The sequence below is a fragment of the Pan troglodytes genome, chromosome 7 (assembly GCF_028858775.2).
Source record: "Pan troglodytes isolate AG18354 chromosome 7, NHGRI_mPanTro3-v2.0_pri, whole genome shotgun sequence".
In the NCBI taxonomy this organism is placed as follows: Eukaryota; Metazoa; Chordata; class Mammalia; order Primates; family Hominidae; genus Pan; species Pan troglodytes.
Window position 1 is genome coordinate 115,847,447 of NC_072405.2, and position 22,825 is coordinate 115,870,271.

A 22,825-nucleotide genomic window follows, 5' to 3' on the forward strand; every position below is an offset into this window, starting at 1 on the left:
AACCGTGCTCCAAGAAAACTCTAATTTAATGAAATCTTCCTGGAATCTCCATTCATAAATCTATTCTGTGCCTAATTATATAGTGTAGTGGTTCTCGTTATAGGATGTTGCTAATGTCTTTCCCACTTGTCCTTTTCACATATTTTCTAATTTAGGAGTATTCTTAATATCGTTGAGCTTCAGTTTCGAAAGTAGGTATAGCATATAATTTTTTTCAAGCAATGCAACTTTGATAATGTTTTAAGAAGTTGAGTTTTGTTATTTCCCAAACAATAAACACAAATAAGATAGGTTCTTTTAATAGGAGTTTGGAAGTTTTCTAAGTTACTTGCTGAAATCTCCTTATATATATAGAATCACATGTACACACATGCACACTTTGCAACTCTCACTTAAAGGACATCCCAATTTAATTCAGTGGCCATTTTACTCCATTTTTCAATAGAATCACAAGATTTTAATTGAAGCAAGTGACATGGCTCGCTGTGTTTGGTACTTAACATTAACTGGTCATGGGGAATATTCAGGTGTTATCTGTGAAAACCTATTTTTTTTTTTTCAGTTGGACTTTCACTCTTATACCCCAGGCTGGAGTGCAGTGGTGCGATCTTGGCTCACTGCAACCTCCGCTTCCCAGGTTCAAGCATTCTCCTGCCTCAGCCTCCCAAGTAGCTGGGATTACAGGTGCCCACCACCAAACCTGGCTAATGTGTTTTGTAATTTTAGTAGAGACGGGGTTTCACCATGTTGGCCAGGCTGGTCTCGAACTCCTGACCTCAGGCGATCCACCAACCTCAGTCTCCCAAAGTACTGGGATTACACGCCCAGCCTGAGAACCTGTTTTTATATCACATCAATAATGTTGACCCTACAGGATCACATGGAATGGAATGATTTTGTTTATGTAGTTTAAAATGACACTCTATTTTCTGAAAAAAAAAAAAAAAAGAAAGAAAAAGAAAGAAAGAGGGAGGGAGGGAAGGAAGGAAGGAAAGAAAGAAAGAAAGAAAGAAAGCTCTTTTGCCTCAATAGCATCAGGTGCAAACTTTCACTCGGTTTAACTTTCAAAAGCTTAACTTGCTAAATGACATTTACTAAAAAGCACTATTTTGTTGGGTGGAACTTATCATACTAAAAGTTGTATAGTTCCAGTCACATTAATAATGTTGAGACTCTAGACCATGCCAGGATTACTGAAAATTCAATCGTATAAGGTCTTGAATTATTCCTGGGCATATTTTCCCCAGTCTTAAGCAGTCCAAGATTTTAAATTGTTATGCCCCCGTAGCTGTTGGTGAGGGAAATTTTCAAATTCAATTCACTGTCCCTAGAGATTTCACATAGTTAAAAGGAGAGTGATACAATATTTTCCTGACTGTCAGATTGAATTTGAATTGAATTCCAGGGTGGAGAACTGCTTGGATACATTAACTGAAACTTTTACTGTGTAAAATTTTGTGTGGTTGTACAAGGTCAAATCGCGTACAGCACCATTTTTTCATTTAAATGTGGGGAATAATTGAGTTGGGGAGTTGGCAGTGGTGGTGGTGTACAATTCCTAAGGGCAAGGAAATGTGTGTGCGTGTGTGTGTATGTGTGTGTGTGTTTCTGGTTCTCACAATATAAATGTAATGTCTATAGTAATTTTAAAAATCCTCTAGGCCTGTTGTCAAATATGCTTTATAGCTGAGAGAATATAAACAGCTATGAATTGTTAAAAGAGCAGTATTTAGCCAAACAGGCATCAGTGCTTTTGATCTGTTACCCAGTTAAGGAAGCCACACACCAAAAGCATTTTCAACAGCATGAAACTATATCTCACGGCATTGGCATGAGATTCTCTAATGGTATTTTTGTTGTATTTCCTAAACTAAAGTCAATGGAGGCCAATTTTTTAATCAAATAACACTTCTACTTCTGTTAAATGGATGTAATGTAAAAATAAGCTCATCTCATGGGAAGATTTTCCTATGACTTTTGGCTCTTTCTAACCCTCCCTTTGGAAATCCTCAATATCTTTTTTTCCAGCAAAATTTGGAATCCCTGGGACAACATTATGTCACCAGTTTCTTGGGTTAGTCCTCTATTATTTACCTTTGGGCTGTCTACTTTTATCTCCATTAACCTTTTGGCTTGACTATAAACATTTATTGAAGGCTTCCTCCTTTGTCGGTCCAGTAACTCTAAAGGTTAGTGAGTAGTGGATGCTAGTCTGACCTCTCTCATCCACATTAGATGATTTTAATTATTCCTAAGAAATGACACTTTTGACCCATTTTGTCCTTGTCAAGTTTGTCTAGTTGTGGGCTGTCTAAACGTGAAACTCTGGGTTCAAACCGTGTCCAGGAGTGTAGAATTTTAAAATGTACAATGTGGAGCCTCAAAAGTGCACAAGATTTCTTTTTTTTTAAAAAAAAAAAGACATTCCAGTTTAAGTGAAATTCAAGGCTATTGTTATGTACCTTGAATTGATTTATTACTGGAAAAGACTGCCTAGATACAGACAAAATACAAACTTGAACCTGTAAAAATTCAATATTTCAAAATGGAAAAAATGGAGAAAAACTTTGTATAAGTGAGAATAAGCTAGGTTTTGCTGAGGCTGTATGCAACCCTAATACTACAACAGCTTTGTACATGAAAAAGTTCATTTCTTTCTCATACTCCCTGACCACTGTGGTTGCCAGTCCACCTCTTTGTTTCCATGATTGCTTCGGCAAAAGCAAGGCATAATGGTGAATTGGCCATTGGATCTTACGGGTTCTGTGTAGGAGTGACACAAGCCACTTCTTCAGTTTCACTGGTCAAGCAAAGCCATGTGGCCAGATCCAACTTTAAAAGAGATCTGGAAATTGAAGAGTTGGAACTAACTGATCAGTAGCCATAATGACTATCACAACCTTTCAGTTAGATAATAAAAAGTTTTTGTCTGGACATCTATGCTAATCACCACAAATATGACCAGAGCCTGAGAAATAGTGGGATTCAGTAAATGCTTTTTTGTGTGTTTTATTTCATTTATTAATGTAGCTATTCAGCAAAAGTTTGATCTGCATCTGTAGAGTACTAGGTACTTTGCTAGTTACTTCATTCAAAAGCCTCTGAAATAAAAATTAGCCCCACCGTGCTGATGTCCATTCTGAAGTTCAGAACACTTAAGTGGTTTTCTAGTCATAGATGCTACCAGTGGCATGTGTCAGGATTCAAACCTAGATAATGTGACTCCAAAAACAATAATGTCCTTTTGTTATACTTCAACTGTAAAGTCAATGATGAGTCAGGATATGATGTATCTGATTTTATAAGCAGGAATTATTACAGTCACCATTGTGTATTTGCTTGTATTTTAAAGCAAGAACACAGTATCTCTAATTGATGGGAACAGGAGGCAGAGAAATTCTAGGCAGAAAAGGGTGGGTCGCTGGCAAAAACCCCACCCTCAAGCCAAAAAGCCTGAAACTGTGGCCCAAAGTGAGAACTTCTATCCCTGTTTTCCCACTCAAATGTTGCCTTTTCCTCAACCACCTACACTGTCCCATCATATGCCTATAAAAACCCCAGCCTCAGCTGGTAGACAGGACTACAGCTGGATGTTGGAGAGAAGCAGCTTGACTTCAAAGGGATGGTTTGATGGTGCAACTTTGGAGAAGAATCTGGCCAGAGACGGTCGGACTTCAGGGGAAGATTACCTACCCACCCCGTCCCCTTTTCAGCTCCCCTTCCCACTGAGAGCCACTTTCATAGACAATAAAATCCCCTGCATTTACCATCCTTCAATTTGTTCATGCAACCCCATTTTTCCCAGACCACCAGACAAGAGCTTGGGAGCCACGAGTGAGGATACAAAAGGATGTCACACTGGCCCTTTGCCCTCGCTGGTGATGAGTAGCCACCTCACATGAAAAAGCAAAGGACCCACTGAACTGTTAACAGTTAAGCTGAGTACGGACAGCAGAGCTAAAATAGCACTGTAACAAGCTCTCTTGGGCTTTGGTAGTCACAGTCACCCCTGCCTGTATGCTGCTGTGGGGCCTGCATGGAGTTCATTCCTGCCGGCACTAAAGCATCTGGCTGCTTCCTGCACCTGCTCACCTGCGCACTCCCTCCTGCAAGAGGTGGAAAACAGCAGGTCCAAGTGAATGGAGTTTGGTCCCACTGGCACTGAAGTGGCTGACTGGTTCCAGTGCTTGTTCACTCCAGTTCCCATACTTGTTCGCTCATGTGCTCCCTCCCGCGAGGAGATGAGAGCAGCAGGCTGAATAAATGGGGCACCCCTGTTGCGAGTCCTGTGAAGGCGTCAGGGAAATATCCTGCTTCATAATGACTTATAAATAAATGATCAATGATTGTGGAATAACAAGGTATATTTGATGTTATTTCAACTAACGGGAAGCTATTTCACACTTTTGAGCACATTTGATAAGAAATTTAGTTATTTTTGTTTTAACTGTAATCAATAAACGTGGATATCTTTTGTGTTAGCTTTCTATTGCTGCTGAAACACACTACCATAGACTTGAGGGCTTAAAACAACAGAAATTTATTATCTCATATCCTGTAGATCAGAACTATGAGTACAGATTTTGCCAGACTAAAATCAAGGTGTCAGTCTTCCTGATGCATTCCTTTCTGGAGGTTCTAGGAGAGAATCCATTTCGTGCTCATTCATGCAGATTGTTGGCAACATTTGGTACCTTGATGTTGTAGAGCTGAAGTTCCTGTTTCTTGCTTCCTGTAAACTGGAGGCCATTCTCAGTTTTTAGACACCACTACATTCTTTAGTTTCTGCTCTCAGTCCCCCATCTTTAAAGGTAGCAAAAGCAGATGGCATTTTTTTTCATGTTGAATCTCTTGGATTTACTCTTGCCTTTCACTTCTAATTCTAAGGATTTATGTGATTAGACTGGGCCCATCTGGATAATCTAGGATAATCTCACCATCTCATGGTACAAAAAGTTAATCACCTCTCTGAAATACCTTTTGTCAAGTAAGGTAGCATATGCACAGGTTCCAGGGGATTAGGGAATAGGCATCTTTGGGAGACCATTTTCCTGCCTACCACACCTTTTATATCTGTTCTCTTTTCCCAAAATGTTGTGCCAGTTGTACCCATTGTAGAGTATGAGATAAAAATTTTGGCCTGACTTTCCTTGTTTGTGATATCTGAGAATTAATGAACTTTAAAGTAGCTTCTAGCTCTTAGCATTCTAGAATTTTATGAATTCTTATGTTGGAGACATGGGAAGTGAACCTAATGATCAATGTGGATATTATTGTTATTTTCTATTCATGGATTTTTCTGGAGTGTAGATTTCATATAATCCTGGCTAACTCCTTCCTTCTCACACTTGGTAATCTTCTTTGAAGTCAGTCAGTCTCTACAAAAGTTGACTTCTTCAGAAAGAAATTGACTTACCTCCTCAAAGCTGTAATAACTGGTCCCTTGAGATTTTTTATCTACTTATTATTTACTTTACAGCTTGGGTATAGCTTTCAGCAAGTCTTTGCTCCATTTTTTTCTTCTGCCTTATTGATTTGGACTACAATAAATTGTTTTCTCAATTTTTTAATAAATCCAATTCTACTTGTACCCAGGCAAAATAAATGTTTGCCAGAGTTTTAAAATATATAATGCCTAACTTACCATTAGGAAATACATGAATTGATTACTTTTATATTTTACTCATATTATCAGTTCATCTAATCCTTAATTTGCTTATGTAGAAAATGGAGAAAATGTTAGTACCTAACTTCTGGAGTTGTAAAAATCAAAAAAGACCATTCAAGTGAAATGCTTACCTCAATAGCCAACAAGTAAACCATTAATATTGTTTTAGTAGTAGTAGTGGTGGTTGGAGGGAGGGGGGAGTGGAAAAACTCATCCTAAATTGCCCAAGACTTTTCAATTTTAGCATTGAAAGTACAGCCTCCTGGGAAACCTTTCAGTTCCAGAAAAACCAGGATGGTTGTTCACCCTAGGGGTGGTAATATTTGGAAACAAAGCTAATATAAATATTGGCTGTGCCCTCTGCCACCTACCAGCATTTGACCTAAGGGATATTATTTAATTTTTCAGTTGCAATTTTCTTATCTGAAAATATACATGAGGACTAGGTAAGTAAGGGAAGTACCTAACAAAATCCTTGCACAAGTAGCCTAAACAGTAGTACCCTTATTCCATCTCCCTAAAAAATCTTTATTGGCTTCCTTCTGCTTACAGAATTAAGCACAAGAAGTTTTACCTAATACATCAAGGTCTTTTAAAATCTGTTTATAACCTGCCCTGCCAGATACATATGCTATTACGTTCTTTCCATTTATCAATAACAATAATATTAATGATGATTATGATAGATAATACTTTTCTAGTGCTTTCTACATAGCAAAAAGAGTGCTAAAGACTTCATAAGAACTTTAAACACAGTCCCAGAACTCCCATTTCCTGCACACTTGACTTTGTTATAGACTGTTCAGCCTTTGCCCACACCGTTTCCAGCAACTGCACATTCTTCCTGTTTATCCTTTAAAATCCTGCCCGAATGTTGCCTCTTCTATGATGTGTCCCCAGACTGCAAAGGATGGGAGTTTTTCTCTTTTCCTCATTGACCCCGAAACAATTGATACATGTCTTAGCACTTCCTACCATGGTACTTTTCACATTATATTAAACATTTTTATTGTATCTGTATCCTTCACCAAAAAAGACATACTTATATTCCTAGCACAAGGCACAGGATTGAGTTTGCTTATTTGTGAAATGAATGGAAGATTATGGTTTTGGAAAATCAATTGATTTACTTTATACTAAAAGATTCTCTAAAGAATGTAAGTGATCACTATCTATTTTTTATATTATCTATGAAATTATTATAAAAGTTAATTTACTGTGTCGAAATTCATAGGATTTTTAAGAACTATGAAACAGGTTGATTAAATAATTTAAAATAATTATTTTTCGTGAAATAAGATAATCTGGGAAAAATAGGCCAGGTGCCTGTTTTGAAATCGATTATGTAAAATCAGAAAAGAGTGGATGTTACAAATAAGTCACTGAGTGCCCCCTGCATAGGCTTCCTGAAATGGTGGACTCCTTCCTCCGACTTGTTCTGCCTGTGCCTGAAGAGCTGCAGATCCTTTGGGGTTTTGTTTTGTTCTGTTTTGTTTTGTTTTGTTTGAGAGAGAGTCTAGCCCTGTCACCCTGGCTGGGGTACAGTAGCGTGATCTCGGCTCACTGCAACCTCCACCTCCTGGGTTGAAGCAGTTCTCCTGCCTCAGCCTCCCAAGTAGCTGGGATTATGGGCATGCACCATCACACCTGGCTAATTTGTGTATTTTTAGTAGAGACGGGATTTCACTATGTTGGCCAGTCTGCTCTCAAACTCCTGGCCTCAAGTGATTCATCCACTTCGGCCTCCCAAAGTGCTGGGATTGTAGGAGTGAGCCACCACGCCCGACCACCAGATCCTGATCTATGGATTTATCTGTCAGTCTGATAGTAAAAGGAGAGCAAAATATGCATCATTAGGACCTAATATTTAATTGGATTTGGATCACTATCATTTCATATAGAACAAGTTTGTTTCTCCTCTAATTCTATTTTGAAAATTGAAATACAAAATAATGCTTCGTCAGACTGATAACAATAGGGATAACTTGATAACATTTTTGTCTATATTGTTAAAATATATGTAGAATATAAAATTACATCTTTTTCACAAGGCTTTTAGAGAACTGCTTCGTGGTTATCTTTGCCAACTATTAAGATACATAGTTGAAAAATTAAGACTCCACGATGAATCAAAATATAAATATTAAAGATTAATGTATTAGAATTTGTTATACTTGATTTAGTTATAGTTTATACTCTGTTTTAATATTTGAAGTAGTTTTTTTTCAGACTTCTTTTTAAATCCATCATGGTTGATTTTTCCATTAAACAGTATATTTTATAGTAGTTTTAACAGTTGTAATATAATTGATATTTTAATAAATGGGTCAGCATTCATTTTATGCATAGTTTTCAGTACGGCTTTGCAGTTAACAATGGATCAGTGTTTTATATGCTATCATTGTTGTCATGAGGCAGGTGAAATGGGTTTTCCAGATTCCTGAAAGTTTTGAAATCACCAGATTATGTGGAACTCCTCAAGTGAATACTTGTTAAGGCCAATTTGGGAAATTTGTGATAGCATGCATCATGTGGAAAAGTCCCAGAATGGGCTGAGATCTCTTTGGCAGGATCATATCTAGGTGAAAATTCCGTTCAAAAATTACCTTGAGACCCTTGTATTGTGCTCTGTGTTGTGGTTTCATGATGTTTGATATACAGAACATGGACTGGAGAATGATAAAAGTGAATGCTGGTTCACTGTGACTCATCGGGAAACACAGTCTTGCTGAGACATACTTATTTCCTCCCCAGTTTATTTCCAGCCATGTAAATTTATCCACGGAGTTTTACAGATAAATAATTTGGATGCCAAACAGCCAAAAATTGTGACTATTTTGAGCCTTCTATTTAACATGTACACTAAAAATACTTTGTTAGAATTATAGCACTTGTCTCCGTGCTTCTGTGGTTCTCAGAGCAAGGGATGTCATGCTTTAGTTGCTCTGCATTTGAATGTATTCACGATTCCTCTTTTACAGTCTTTCTGGAGACAATGTATGGTGCATCATTAGCATTATTATTATTTCAGTTACAGTGAGACTACATATCCACACTTAGGGGGTTGGGTAGATTTCATTATTCATTCAGAATAAGTTCTTACTCTAATATAAATGTTGCTCAGGACAGAGCTTTGAAATGGATCCTGATTCTTTAAATTCTTTCCTGTCTGTTTCAGGAAATAGTGAGATCCTGTTGATAGTAAAGTACAATGTGTCTAAAGTTCACTTCTAAACACTCTGCTCTTTGCAATGAAAGTCATCTGCATTCTCTTTATAATTCAGAGCCACAAGAGATCTGTCTAATCTTGGAGATCTGATTCAGTATCATTTAGGAAAAAAAAAAAAAATCCTTGATAATATTTCTACCATTCAGATTAGTGAAAGCAGTAAAGCTTTACAGCTTCTGTCGTCTTAAAAAGATATCATGAGACAAGGGAATAAGGACTTGGATTATGGTTTGGGAGATTTAGTTGTTTGTAAAAATAAAATGATTAGTACAGTTATTATTCAAGTTTTTAATCAACGGAAGCAAATGGCATCTGTTTGTTATCATTCTTTCTACAGAAGACAAAGGCTCAGGTCCCAATGGTGCTGACTGCTGGTCCCAAGTGGTTGCTGGATGTGACTTGGCAAGGAGTGGAAGACAACAAAAACAACTGCATTGTGTACAGCAAAGGTAAATGCAAGATTGTTTCCCTCTCTCTTTGGAAGTATTAAAACCTGAGCATTGCAAAACAGCACCAGAAGAGCTGGAATGGAAGTACAAAGTATAATTTGATCCTCTTCCTTTTTTCCCCATTTGAGTTCCTCTAATGTGTATTTTCAGTAAAGCCACCTGTTTTTCTTTTTTTTCTGTACAACATGAAACAAAAAGTGACATACCATTAATTTACTTAGTGCCTTATACATTTACCTAACCCTGTATTTGAGTGGCTTGACTAATATCTTTCTCTTGCTGTTAGTATCATTGATAGCCAGGTTTGACGAAACTCCAATTTCTCCTTTTAGACATTATCTATCAAAAAGTAAAATCCTTCTAAATTTAACACTTTGTGTCAAGGTGCATGGTCCAAGAGGCGCTACATTCTAGCCAGTTTCCTGAAGTCATGCATGATGAGAGGATAGCTGGAAATGAAACCTTTGCAAAGACAGAATTCTTCCCCATGGTGATTTCTGAAGGGCAGGAGGCAAACTCTAAAGAGGAAGCTGATGACTTGCAGGGCATTGCCTTTGATTTGCTCAGTGTGACATCAACCCAGACTGTGTCATGTAGCTGCACCCTGGCTACAAAGGAGCAGCAGCTCCATGATGGCACATTGTGGGGCTGGCTGTCCATAGCACAGGACCTTCCTCACATGTGGTGTAGTTTTGGGGCACTTTTCTCCACATTCAAGTCTTGGTCCTAGCTCTGTACTCTTACAGTATAATCCCTAATCTCACTTTTTCATAAATATTACAAAACCTTGTGCTTCTCATGTTTAATTTCTCTTGGCTTTCTTTTTAAACCAAATAGACCTACTGAGATCAAAGATGTATTTGCACATTGAACCTAGAAACCATAAAAGCATACAAGGGAACAAGCAAATAAGCACCCCTATCAATATATTAACATATAAAACACTAATCATAACATCAAAGACTCTTAAAAACTTGCTAGAAACAATTACAACTTGTTCTATAATCATTACAATTTGTACACTTATAAGAGGATTGTCTCTAAACTACCATAAGCCTTTGAAAGTTGAAACACCGGAAAGAGGGAATTTGCAAGCTAAAAAAAAAAAAACAATCTGCACACCAGGATCTGATTATACTTTTTTCCTTCTATAATTACTGGTCCCATACCCACTAATTTTCTAACCCAGAATACCTGTGGTATGCTGGGGGGAGCTTTCAGCTAAAAGGGATGTGAGATTTTCTCAGGATATGCCAATATAATCTATCAAAGTGAAAAGAAATGGTATAGGGAATCAGTTTACCAATGCCGACATTCAGAATACAAAAGATACCTTGGAATGTAGGACCACTTGTTGGGGACAAATTTCTGTTGTACAATATTTTATCTTCATTGTATCAATATAGTATGGGGGAAACATGGCAATACCTGGTCCCCATTTATGATTCAAATTCATTGCATTTTTAAATCAGCTATTCTTTTAGTAGAGATAATTGTTATATATTTTGAGTATCCCTTATCCAAATTGCTTGGGACCAGAGTGTTTCAGATTTCAGATTTTTTTTCAGATTGGAATATTTGCATGTACATAATGAGATATCTTGGAAATGAGACCCAAGTCTAAATGTGAAAGTCATTTATGTTTCATAAACACAAATTATACATAACCTAATGGTAATTCTATACAATATTTTTATAATTTTGTGCATGAAACTAAGTTTTGACTGCCACCCATTGCATGAGGTCAGTTGTGGAATATTTCACTTGCGGCTTCATGTTGTTGATCAAAAGGTTTTGGATTTTGGAACCATCTGAAAGATTTTGGATTTTCTGATTAGGGATGTGAACCTGTATAACAGAATTGGAATTCTATATTTAGTGGAGTATGCTAACTTGAGCAAACTTATGTGTTTATGGTTGGCTATACCTTATATCTTTTTGCAATAAACAACTTAGAGTAATTAATAGAAGCTTATTAATTCATTAATTAACTGGTAAAGCATGCATTGAGTCCAACTATGTGCTAACCTTGTAAATTGATGATAATAGCCACCATTTATTGGTCACACCTTGAATTCTCTTCTTGATGCTCCCATGCCAAATTGTATGTGCTTCTCTCATTATTCTCTATTACCTAGTTTCATGATCATGAATATACAGTTTATGTGTCCAAAAAGGAGTAAGTAAAAAAGTTTAGCTGTGATGGCTTGCCTCTTTAATCTACTCTATATTTACTGAGGGTACAGATTGTGTCTTAGTCACCTTTCTATTCCTGGTCTGGCATGCTACCTGTACAAGAAAAGCACTAAGTAAATATAGATTGGTTGACCAGATGAACAAATGATGAATGGTTGCCAGACACTGAAATAGACATTTCACATACTGTGATGATGAACTGTATGAATTGCTGCTATTCAATAATGTTTTAACCTGTAAAGGGTAATTTGGCATCGTTCAACTTACAAGAACAATTGGTTTTGCAGTTCAAATGCCAGAATTGTAATAACTACTGTGTATGCTTTTTAAAGCTTAATACTTATTTAATAGCTCCTATGAGATAATCAACATACTACCCCATTTTACAAAGGTAGATAAAAGACTTAAGTAGGGTAAATAATTTGCCATGGTCACATGGCTAATAAGTGATTGAGTGGGATCAAGCATACATTTGTCCAACTTAGGGTTGGAGTGATACATACTAGAATATGTTCTGTCTGCACTAAGCTTCAAAACAACTCAGTGAAATAGATAGTATTTTCTCATTTTACACCTATGACTTAGAGAGGTGGCATGATTGCCTGTGATCATAGAGAGCTAACAATAGAGCTAAATTCAATCTACGTCTTGACAGCTCCAAATTTTGTGCTCCTTGAACTACATGACTCTGCCTTTCCCTTTGCCACTGTTAAATGATGAGTAACAATCCAAACCACTCGGGCTTTTATCCCTAGAAATCACAAAATATATATATTAAAGTGTGGCATTTCCCAAAATGTATTTCATGGAACCCTAAGATTAAAGAAAAAGCCCCATGACCAAATATCATTTATCGTAGCCCTCTTGAAAACTCACAATGGATGCTGCTATTAATGATCTAGAATTATGCAGTAAAAAACAAAAGCAAAAAACCCTGAACATTTGCATTTCAACATATATTTTTATTTCTCTACTTTGCTCCAGACTCTTGTTTGATCTTCTACCTGGGGTTCAGAGGCCTGGAACTAATTTCTAGTATTTAGAGTGCCTTTAGAGGGAGGAGACAGCTCACCCAGAGCATGTCCCAAAGTTGTGTCAATACCTTAATATTCTGGGATTTTACTAGGGATTGTTTGGATCATGGAAAATATGATCCCGGGAGGCACTCCTACTCGTATCCAAACACGCTGGACTCAGGAGTCGTCTGTCTCCACAATCTGTATGTATGATAAGACTCCTCAAAGCAAAAGCGTTTTGAAGATGGAAGGGTTAACAAGTGTTAACTTGAAACTCCACAATGTTTGTGGCATTTTCGTAATGCCTATATGATTTATTAATTGGGCCTCTTTTGTTTTCAAGTGGTAGAATTCTAAATGAAATTAGCTTCTGCCAAAAAATTGTGTGCGTGTGTGTGTTTTGGGGTAGATGGGTTCATCTGCTCATATAACTGAGAGTCCAGGGATATTGTGGATGTCAGGAACTGCTTGATTCAGTTGCTCAAACTTTGTCCCCAAACTCTCTCTCTCTATCGTCTGGCTCTTCTTTCTTGTGTGGGCATCATTCTCAGATAAGTAGTGGCAAGCTCCAGACTTATTCCACCAGCATAGCAACTTCGGTGAAAAGAGAGCTTTTCTGGGTTTTGTGATTAGAGCACATCACATACCATTCCCTGAACCAATTAATCACTATGACTCTCCTAGGAAGGCCATAGTCAGCCTGGGGCCTAAAAGTAAAATTAACCCTGCATGAGCCACTGAAATGGAGGAGAGGTAGTTCCCTAAATAAAACCAAGGATATGCTGCCACAAAAGAGTGGTTGCTTGTTGGGCCAACATCCATGCTCCCAGGTATCACATATTATTTCCTAAAGTCTAAAAAGCTCTCATGGACGATGAAAATTAAATTCCTGATGCCACAATTGTATTTATTTGTTTGTTTTCCTAAAAACCTAAACTACTTATAAACTCAATGCCAAATCATTATTATAGGACCTGGCTATCTGAGAACATATCAGTATCTGTTTACAAATAGAAGATAAATTGCAGATGTGTGACATTTTGCAAAAATGTCTTGACTGAGATTTTTGATAGTGTTTTCTTATGGTGTGAAAATAGGCCCATTTAATGTTTAACTATTACCATCTAGGAGGCATGCTTGCTTCCTAAAGTGTTCCTAAATGTAGGCTAGTAACAAAATTAAATATGACTATAAATCTCTCCTTGTCAGCGTGTCCATCAAATAATTATTATAAAATAAAATTGTATTATATCACTTAGTGCTTTTTGACAGGTTGCCATCATCTTGTTTTATAAAAATTTTTAAAAGTATAGTAGTTGGCATTAACATTCGAATCTGATGTACATTGTTCCTGCCTCACCTACCCCTTGTCATTCCAGAAAGTAATTAGGTCATCCAGACATTGATGGACCAGACCTGTTGGGTCGTCTGTTTTTTGCCATTATTCTCAACAGACTCCAGATAATTCTAATTTACTTATCTCAATGGATAAATACTAAAAAGCATAATGCTGAAGTTAAAAGGAGCTCTGCTGGAGAGTAGTGTGAGCAAAGGCCTGCCCACTTACTCCTAAAATCCACTGTCTGTTGAGCACTGATGATCTACTTCTTTAGCTTACCTTATTATATGCTATCTACCGTTTGCAAAGTATGGTGACCTTTTCATATGAAAAACAAATAGTGTACTTAGAATTTTACGTTTTGAGGATATTTAAAATTACACCTTTAGCATCTTTCATGTGGGTTTAATCACTCAGCTTCAAATCGGGAATAATTACATTATTTAGTTTTTCAATTTTCTTGTAGTTGTTATTTCAAAGTAGCCACATTCTCTAGGTCTCCAGATTAAGAGAATAAACACTGTCAATCAAGAGAGTGAAAAAGTATCTGCTAACCCTCACTCTCACCTCAACAACATAATATTTCTTTATATGCGAAGCCACAATATTATTATAAAAATCTATATTTCATGTGTAACCTTAGACAAATCACTTGCCCACTCTAATCTTGATTTTCTCAGCTGTGAAAATGGAATAGCAATGGCTACCATGCAGGATTTTTGTGAAGCACCCATTTACATGATTGCAGAGGTTATGATCAATATTATGTTGCTGATTATCATACAAGCAGTCCTTGTGGTCATAAGTCAGTACACACTGAGAGAAAATGAAGCCAGGCCTCCATGTTGGTATCAAGCATATAGTGATATCGTATTTATAGCGAAGACTTCTACAAGTCTTATTCAGTCACTTTGAACCCACAGAATATTTGCTGAGATCTGTGTCACAGAATTAGAGACCTGAAGCCTGTATGGGAGCATATCATTGGATTTTTTTCTTGGGCACGTGATACTTTTATTTTAGTGAAAGTCTTATATACAATGCTAGTATAAAGATGAAAATGATGATATTATTAATACTAATAATAGCAATTACTATTGATTAATCTTTGTTCTATTCTAGACACTGTTCTAATCACTTTACGTACATTTTCTTGCTTACAATACAAATTCATGATATCGAAACAGTGCTTTTCCCATTTTACAGATGAATAAATTTAGGTTTCGATGGGTTAAGTAAGTTAAAATGAAGAAGTTGGGATTCAATCTTAAGCTTGTTGACTTCAATTCCCAATTGTACAATCAACAAAATTTTGGAAGATGCCATTTACTAAGCCAAGGTTACAGGTTATTGCCTTTCTTTGCAAATTTGCATACATGTTTATCGGCAATTTTTTTTCCCGTTCTCTGGCTTGATTTTAAAGAGATTATTCAAACACTAAAACAGCAGTGGCAGCAATAGTTTATGCTAATTTCTTTGTTGTTTCTAAGACCACAGCAATTTCAAATCATGTAGATGGCTGCACAGCAATCTCAAAATCATACTATGACAGTCTTCAAAGTTCTGATTTTGCAAGGTTCTTACGAATTTAAGCATGCAATTAGTTAATTTAACCATTTTTGAATGTCTTTTATGTCCAAGGGCCTATTCTAGGCACCATTGAAATAATGACAGAAATTCTAGTATGATTTAGCTTGAGTAAGTAACTTTCTGCACACTCTCTAAATTAAATTTTCAAAACAAATGTCTTTCATTACAAAGATTCTTGTAAAAGTCCAAACCATGTTCCACCTTAAAATAGATAATCTGTTGCATGTTACTAGAATTTTCAAACAATAGCTTTGTCTGATGTGGCAGCCAATTTTCAGAGTAGCCCAAAAGTTAATGTTTAACTTTACCTAGAGGGTATAATGTTGTATAAATAATAAACTAATTTAAAAGGAAAAATTTGCGTTCATATTTTACGCATTTATTTAACTATTCAGTAATTCATAGAAAATGTATAACCATTGTCTAATTTTACAGTATTCTTGAAAGAGGGTGAGTGCCCGAACTAAATATTTAGCAGTGGGAATTATAAAATCATAAGGCGATTAAGTTAGCTAGTCGCAGAATTCCAATATTGCTTTTTAAATGACTTCAGGATATAGGAGGTACTAAGGTTATTATCTGTTATCAGGAATACAGTGGAATTGTACAACTGGATAATAACCAAACAAACTGACACAATGTAAAATTACATTATCAGTGTGTTAAAACAAAATTGCGCCCTAAAGGAGTCCACATGCCAGCTCAGAGCTGCAGTGTAATTATGCTTAACTCTGATAATTAAAATACAACGGAGATCAACAGAATCATTTTCATTAAGAAAATTATTAATGATGGTGGTATAACAGTAATTGATTGCAGAGCACCACAGGATAACGCAATGCCGAAAACCCATGTTTCATGAACATCTGAGGCTTTTTCTGGTTACGTTCTATTAATATTTTGAGGAGTGAGCAATTTATTATTCCTTTCCTAGGAATCTATGATTGTAAAAATGGCTGCTTTTTAAAAACCACAGTTTTGATTCAAATTGTCATTTCTGAGGGGTTCTTAAGGTCAAGACAAGTGACCCCACTAGTGACTGTGTTATTTAAAATAGAGCTGTCTGTTGCAAATTGCAGAATGGCAGCAACTTCTGCAAATAGTGAGCCTTGTGTCATCTCCATTTCTTACTATGCATTTACTGTTTTTACTTTTATGTTAGTGATTTATTGATGTTATTTCAATCTGAGTCTGGGTGTACTGAATAGTTTATTGTCTTTAGTTATTACTATTATATGCTATATGATGTGAAAAATACATTTGTTTTTATATCAGCATCACTGTGAGTTTCCTTAATGAAGTGTTGGTAAATAGCCCTGCACAATAATCCCACTAATTACCTTAGTTGATTAGATGTGCTATCCCATTTTGGAGAAAAAAAATATCCTAAACCACCCTGGATCCATGCATGAATGAAGCTTCTGTCTCTTAACGGTAGAAACCCAGTTAGAATCCTGGCAAATGATAAGAACTAAGAATATATCAGTTTTATAAGTATAAAAATGAGAAATGAAGAGTGGGGTCTTTGAGAGGTGACTCACTATCATTCAAGGATGTTAGCTTGTCATTCAAAGAGATGCTAATCTTGAAAGCTACCCCCAAAAGTATCTTTGTCAGTTGAAATGAGGGACAACTCTTTAGGGTAGATTTTTTTTCAGGGTAAGATACTGAGAATAGTTTTTAAAACACTGTATTATGTAGAAAAAGTTATTATAACATAAATCTAGGTGAAAAAAGGCAGAATATGCGGCTTTGTGCCTAACATGATTATGCTTAAAAACTGTATGCACAGGAAGACATACTGGAAAGAAACAGTGTGAAATTATAAAGATATTTCCGTTAAAGTGGCAAGACTTAGGGAGATTTTTGGTATCCTTTTTCATAATTTTCTTCACTTTGATTATTTTACTTATATAATTTAAGATAAATATTTGCATTTGAAAATCATTCTTTGTCTTAACTACATTCTTACTCTTCTTTTTACACAACCCAACTAAAACAAAGAAATCTTTGCCTTATCCACAAAGTGTCCTTCCTCCACAGAATTTAAATTGTTTCCTAGTGATATAATTACTTTTCTTTGGTAACTCTGTGAAAGTCCTGCCACTTTGTTTTTCATAAGATAATTTTCCAAATAAAATACACATAACTGAGCACATGCTCTGCCCACGATATGGCCCAGGTGTCATGAGGAGTACAAATGAATATGAGACACCCCCCAGCTTAAGAAGCTTATTGAAAGAGCTTACTTGATGAAAGATGTATAATAATGAATTCAGTCTCATACAGTCAACAAATGTTCACAGAGATGTGGAATTTTGGTTGGATATTGAATGTTGAGTATCAGTTTGAGTAATGGGGTGAAGGCTTTTAAGGAGGTTAAAATGTATGCCTAAAAGCTCCTAGGTTACAGTGCATACAATGTGTTCATGAGTGTCTCTGTTCAGTTCAGTTAAAGTTGAGAATTTACAAATGTGACTGTTGAGGAGCAGGCCTCCAAAAGTTCCTGAGAGCCATGTTATGGACACACTTGAATGCTCGTTCTGAAAACCTTAGCATGGAAGCAGCGGAGAGCTGCTGACATTTTGAGGGTACACGTGATGAAATCGAGATTCTAGTAAGATTATTGCGTCAAAAGTTAAGCATAGGTCCATCCATTAACAAAACCAAGACTTACGTGTCATGGAAATAATGGTGTTACACACCTCTAGAAAATATTAGTAGTAAACCATCTGCCTTACTTCACTCATTACCAGACGTCGACAATTTTTCAACACCAAATGAACCTGCAATCTACTGAACCTGCAATCTACTCACTGCACCACCATCGTTTTCCTATCAGCCCCTCCCATGCTTACTTCCAGGTTACCCAATGTGGATTCCATGGGTCTGTCATTCTAATCACTTTCTTAGACTCCATTACCCTTCTCTCTCTCTTTTTGGTCTTTACTGGCCTGGTAATTCCTCATTCTAGTTAACCCAGCTCTCCACTTTCTCCTGGCCACATCCAAGCAGCAGATATTAGGTAAATTAGTATTTGTGAAGTACCTAGAATAGTGTCTGGTCCACAATGAGTACTATATAAATGTATGGTAAAAATAAAACAAAGGAATTACCACCAATACCAACAACAACAAAAAATCAATGCTGATCAGTTTTATGTTACTTTTGACCACAAGGAGATGTGAGCCCTCAGTATACATGGTCTGACAATCAAAATTTGTTCTCCTAATCAGTCTTCCAGGTACTATTTCAGACTTCTGACACCCCAAATATTTAACATCCTCTGTTAAATAATGTCTTTACTTCTTGTTTCACAAAGAAAATGAGAAAGTGGTAGCACACGTAATGCTCCAAGGATCACAATTGGACTGATTACAAGGATTGATAAATAATGCAGAGCCAAATCTGACCCATGACCTGTTTTTGTAAATAAAGTTTTACTGGAACACAGCCACAGCAATTTGTTTATACATTGTCTGTGGCCACTTTCACGTTATAACGTCAGAGTTGAGTGGTTGGAACAGAGACAATCTAGTTTGTAAAACCTAAAATATTATGTGGTTCTTCATAGAAAAACTTGCCAACTCCTGAACTAAACCTACAAACTTATTACTTGGCCTTATATGATCTGCTCTTGGATGCTTCTGTGGCTTCTCTTTCCATTACTCTTTAGCTACTTTGTTCCAGTTGCATGGGCTCCTTGCTTTTGCTTAAAAATACAAACAGTGACACTACCTCAGGGCCTTTGCACTGTGCGCTGGCTCTGCATTGCTTTTATTTTTCTTTCTTTTTTTTTTTAAAAAAACAAAAAAACAAAAAAACAGGGTTTTGCCATGTTGGCCAGGCTGGGTCTCAAACTCCTGGCCTCAACTTCCCAAAGTGCTGGGATTACAGGCATGAGCTACCACACCCGGCTCTCTATGACTTCTTTCTGAACTCCTCCAAGATGTTGCCTCCCAAATTGTCTGTCAGAACAGTCTGCCTAACTACCCTAAAATGCTCTGTCTCTCTATCTCTCTTTCTGTTTTTCTCTCTCTCTCTCCCTCGCTCCCCATACCCCCATCATCACCATTTCTCTCTTTCTCTCCCTGTTTCTCTCTTTCTCCTCTATATCCATCAGTTCAGGAAACTATAACAAAATACCATAGACTTGGTGACTTAAACAATAAATATTTATTTCTCATGGTTCTGGAGACTGGGAAGTCCATGACTAGGATGCTTGCAGTTTCACACCTGGTGAGAGCTCTCTTCTGGGTTTGTGGATGGGCACCTTCTTGCTGCATAGTCACAAAGTACAGTGGAAGCTAAGGAGATCTCTCTTGCTTTTCTTCTTCTGTGTACACTCATCCCATTATGAGAGCTCCACCCTCATGACCTAATTGCCTCACAAAAGCCTTACCTCCTAATGACATCACATTTGGGGTAAGAGTTCCAACATATACATTTTGGGGAGACATAAACATTCAGTTGATAACCTCCTCTGTATCAGTTATCTTTATATTTGATATTTTATTATTGACCAAAGAATTTTAATGTCAGTTTTTTATCCTTAGAATGGGAGTTCTATAAGGACAGGGATTTTTTTTTTTCTGTTTTTTAAACAGTGCATGGCACATAATAGCTGCTCAATGAATATTTTTGAATAAACAAGTGGATAAACCAATATGATGCAGTTTTTTCTTTAACATAGAAAGCTATGATGTCTATTTAATAATAGTCTTACAATATTCTTCTTGACTTTCTTTGACTTTCTACAGTATCCTAAAACTTTATTATTTAACTTTGCTCCTTTCACATTTATAATTTACAAGGTTTATTTTCTCTGTTGTTCTCTGACTATTGTTCTCTGACTATTCTTTTGTTTATCATCTTGCTCTTTTTATGTGAATAGTCATTCTTTTATCTCTGAAGGTAGAAATTGGAGGACATTTGGGAAGGGATATGTCCTGTGCATTGTTTCTTTTCTCTTGCCTATTCTGTTCCCGTATTTAATGTTGACACTTTCCTCCAATGGCTTGAGATACATGGATGTCTGCTTTTTATTTTAAGAGCAGGCCACTGTCAACTAAAGAATGACAAGGCTCATAAATTTGGAAAGGAGAAGTTTATTTCTAACAAAGTGTTGCAGCTTGTATGGTGACCATTCTAACAGGCTGGGAAGCATAGCCTACACCCAGAAGCCAAAAACAGATACTTTGAGGGTGGGAAGAATAAGACAGGGATTTATGCTGATCGAGGTGGTGAAATATACAGAAGCTATAGGAGGAATATTTATAAAAGGAGAAATGGCCGGGCATGGTGGCTTATGCCTGTAATCCCAGCACTTTGGGAGGCCAAGGCAGGCGGATCATAAGGTCAAGAGATGGAGACCATCCTGGCCAACATGGTAAAACCCTATCTCTAGTAAAAATAAAAAAAATTAACTGGGCATGGTGGCAGACACCTGTAGTCCCAGCTACTCTGGAGGCTGAAATGGGAGAATCGCTTGAACCCGGGAGGCAGAGGTTGCAGTGAGCCGAGATCACACCACTGCACTCCACCTGGCAACAGAGTGAGACTCCATCTGGAAAAAAAAAAAAAAAAAAGAAAGAAAGGAGAAACATGCATATGCATAAATGAGCTTCATGCTTCTCTATGGGACACGTGTTCAAAAAAAGAAAAACTAATGGTGGCATTAGCATGATCCAAGGGTGGGGTTTTCGGTTCTTTGGTGTTAAAAGGTGAAAGAGAGAACATGAAAACCCTCACTGCACATCCTCCACAGACCGGCCAGAACCACTCTGTGGTTAGCAGTCTCCCATCAGGAAGGAATGCTGTTCAGTTGTTTTGTCAAAACTGCAAAAGGGAGGGGTAGTGTCGGGTGGTTCGTTGATATCAGGGATGAAGTGAGTCATTCTGTTTAACCTTTAGGGAAGAAAGCCTAATGACAATTAGCGATGAGGGGTATGATGAGGCATATCTGACCTTCTATCCTGTCATACTCAGGAACTCAGTTATGAAGGCTTCTGCAGGGTCCCCTTGGCCAAGAGGAGGTCTGTGCAATCTGCTAGCAGACTTAGGATTTCATTTTTTATTTCTCAATACTAAAGGCTGCATGGAACGGCAGCGTGAGTAGGCAGGACTTATCAACTGGAGGATTTTGCATAGAATCATAGGCTGATGACAATCCATTCATGGTAATGAGGTCCCCAAATAACTGTGTATTTAATACTTTGATCTCAGCATGCTTAACTTCTCCCAAGAACAACAGTCCCCCGAGATTTATGAACCTTGCAGCCAGCATTCTGAAGGAGAGTGGGACCTGGTGGTGCGTTGGGGAAGTCCTGTCTCATTGTTGAGATTGTAGATGATCCCTTATTCTTCTAATTCGGATGTCATATTAGCACCTGTCTTTGCTGAGCCTGTGCCCCTGGATCTAAAGGCTCTATATGCCAGTTTTCCAAAGATTAAACCTCCATCTCCTAACAGTGGGAAAGGGATGTAACCTAGCTCTATAGGAAATGGCTGGGCCTGGAGGGAAACAGCTTCGTCCTCAGAATGCCTGTCCAAGTTTTAGCTCCACTGCTCATCCTTCCTCTCAAGGTGCCTTTACTTCCTGATCTGTTTTGGGATTCTACAGACGAAATCTGCCTGCTTCTTTTTGGCCTGCAGCTCTTCAAGTACTTAGATTTCAGCTTTCTGGCTGTGCTGTGTCATTTCATCAATTTTCTAGATTCCAATATTTTGTTGACTTCTATTGTATAATCTGCCCTGTCTCTTTGCCCTTATCACCTTGTTTTCTTCTTTACTGTCGTTTTAGTAAAAGGAAGTAGAAATAAATGCATGCAATCAATTCACCACTAAAGTGCAATCATTCACTTCCTTAGTAGGAAGCCCCCTTGGCTCTTTTTTTTTTTCTTTTTTATTATACTTTAAGTTCGAGGGTACATATGCACAATGTGCAGGTTTGTTACATATGTATACATGTGCCATGCTGGTGTGCTGCACCCATTAACTCATCATTTACATTAGGTATATCTCCTAATGCTATCCCTCCCGCCTCCCCCCACCCCACAACAGGCCCCAGTGTGTGATGTTCCCCACCCTGTGTCCAAGTGTTCTCATTGTTCAATTCCCACCTGTGAGTGAGAACATGTGGTGTTCAGTTTTCTGTCTTTGCGATAGTTTGCTGAGAATGATGATTTCCAGCTTCATCCACGTCCCCACAAAGGACATGAACTCATCCTTTTTTATGGCTGCATAGTATTCCATGGTGTATATGTGCCACATTTTCTTAATCCAGTCTATCATTGATGGACATTTGGCTTGGTTCCAACTCTTTGCTATTGTGAATAG

At 37.3% G+C, this 22,825-nt stretch overlaps 1 protein-coding gene across 5 annotated transcripts in view; it reads left to right on the forward strand.

The window, feature by feature from the left end:
• ZFPM2 (zinc finger protein, FOG family member 2) overlaps positions 1-22,825 on the forward strand; it is a 483,598-nt gene that overhangs the window by 304,396 nt on the left and 156,377 nt on the right. For all 5 annotated transcript variants that reach the window (XM_009455782.5, XM_001158075.7, XM_063817340.1 and 2 more), the window contains one exon: positions 9,235-9,346. In XM_009455782.5, coding sequence (XP_009454057.4) covers positions 9,235-9,346 — 112 coding nt within the window. The remainder of the gene's footprint in view (positions 1-9,234; positions 9,347-22,825) is intronic.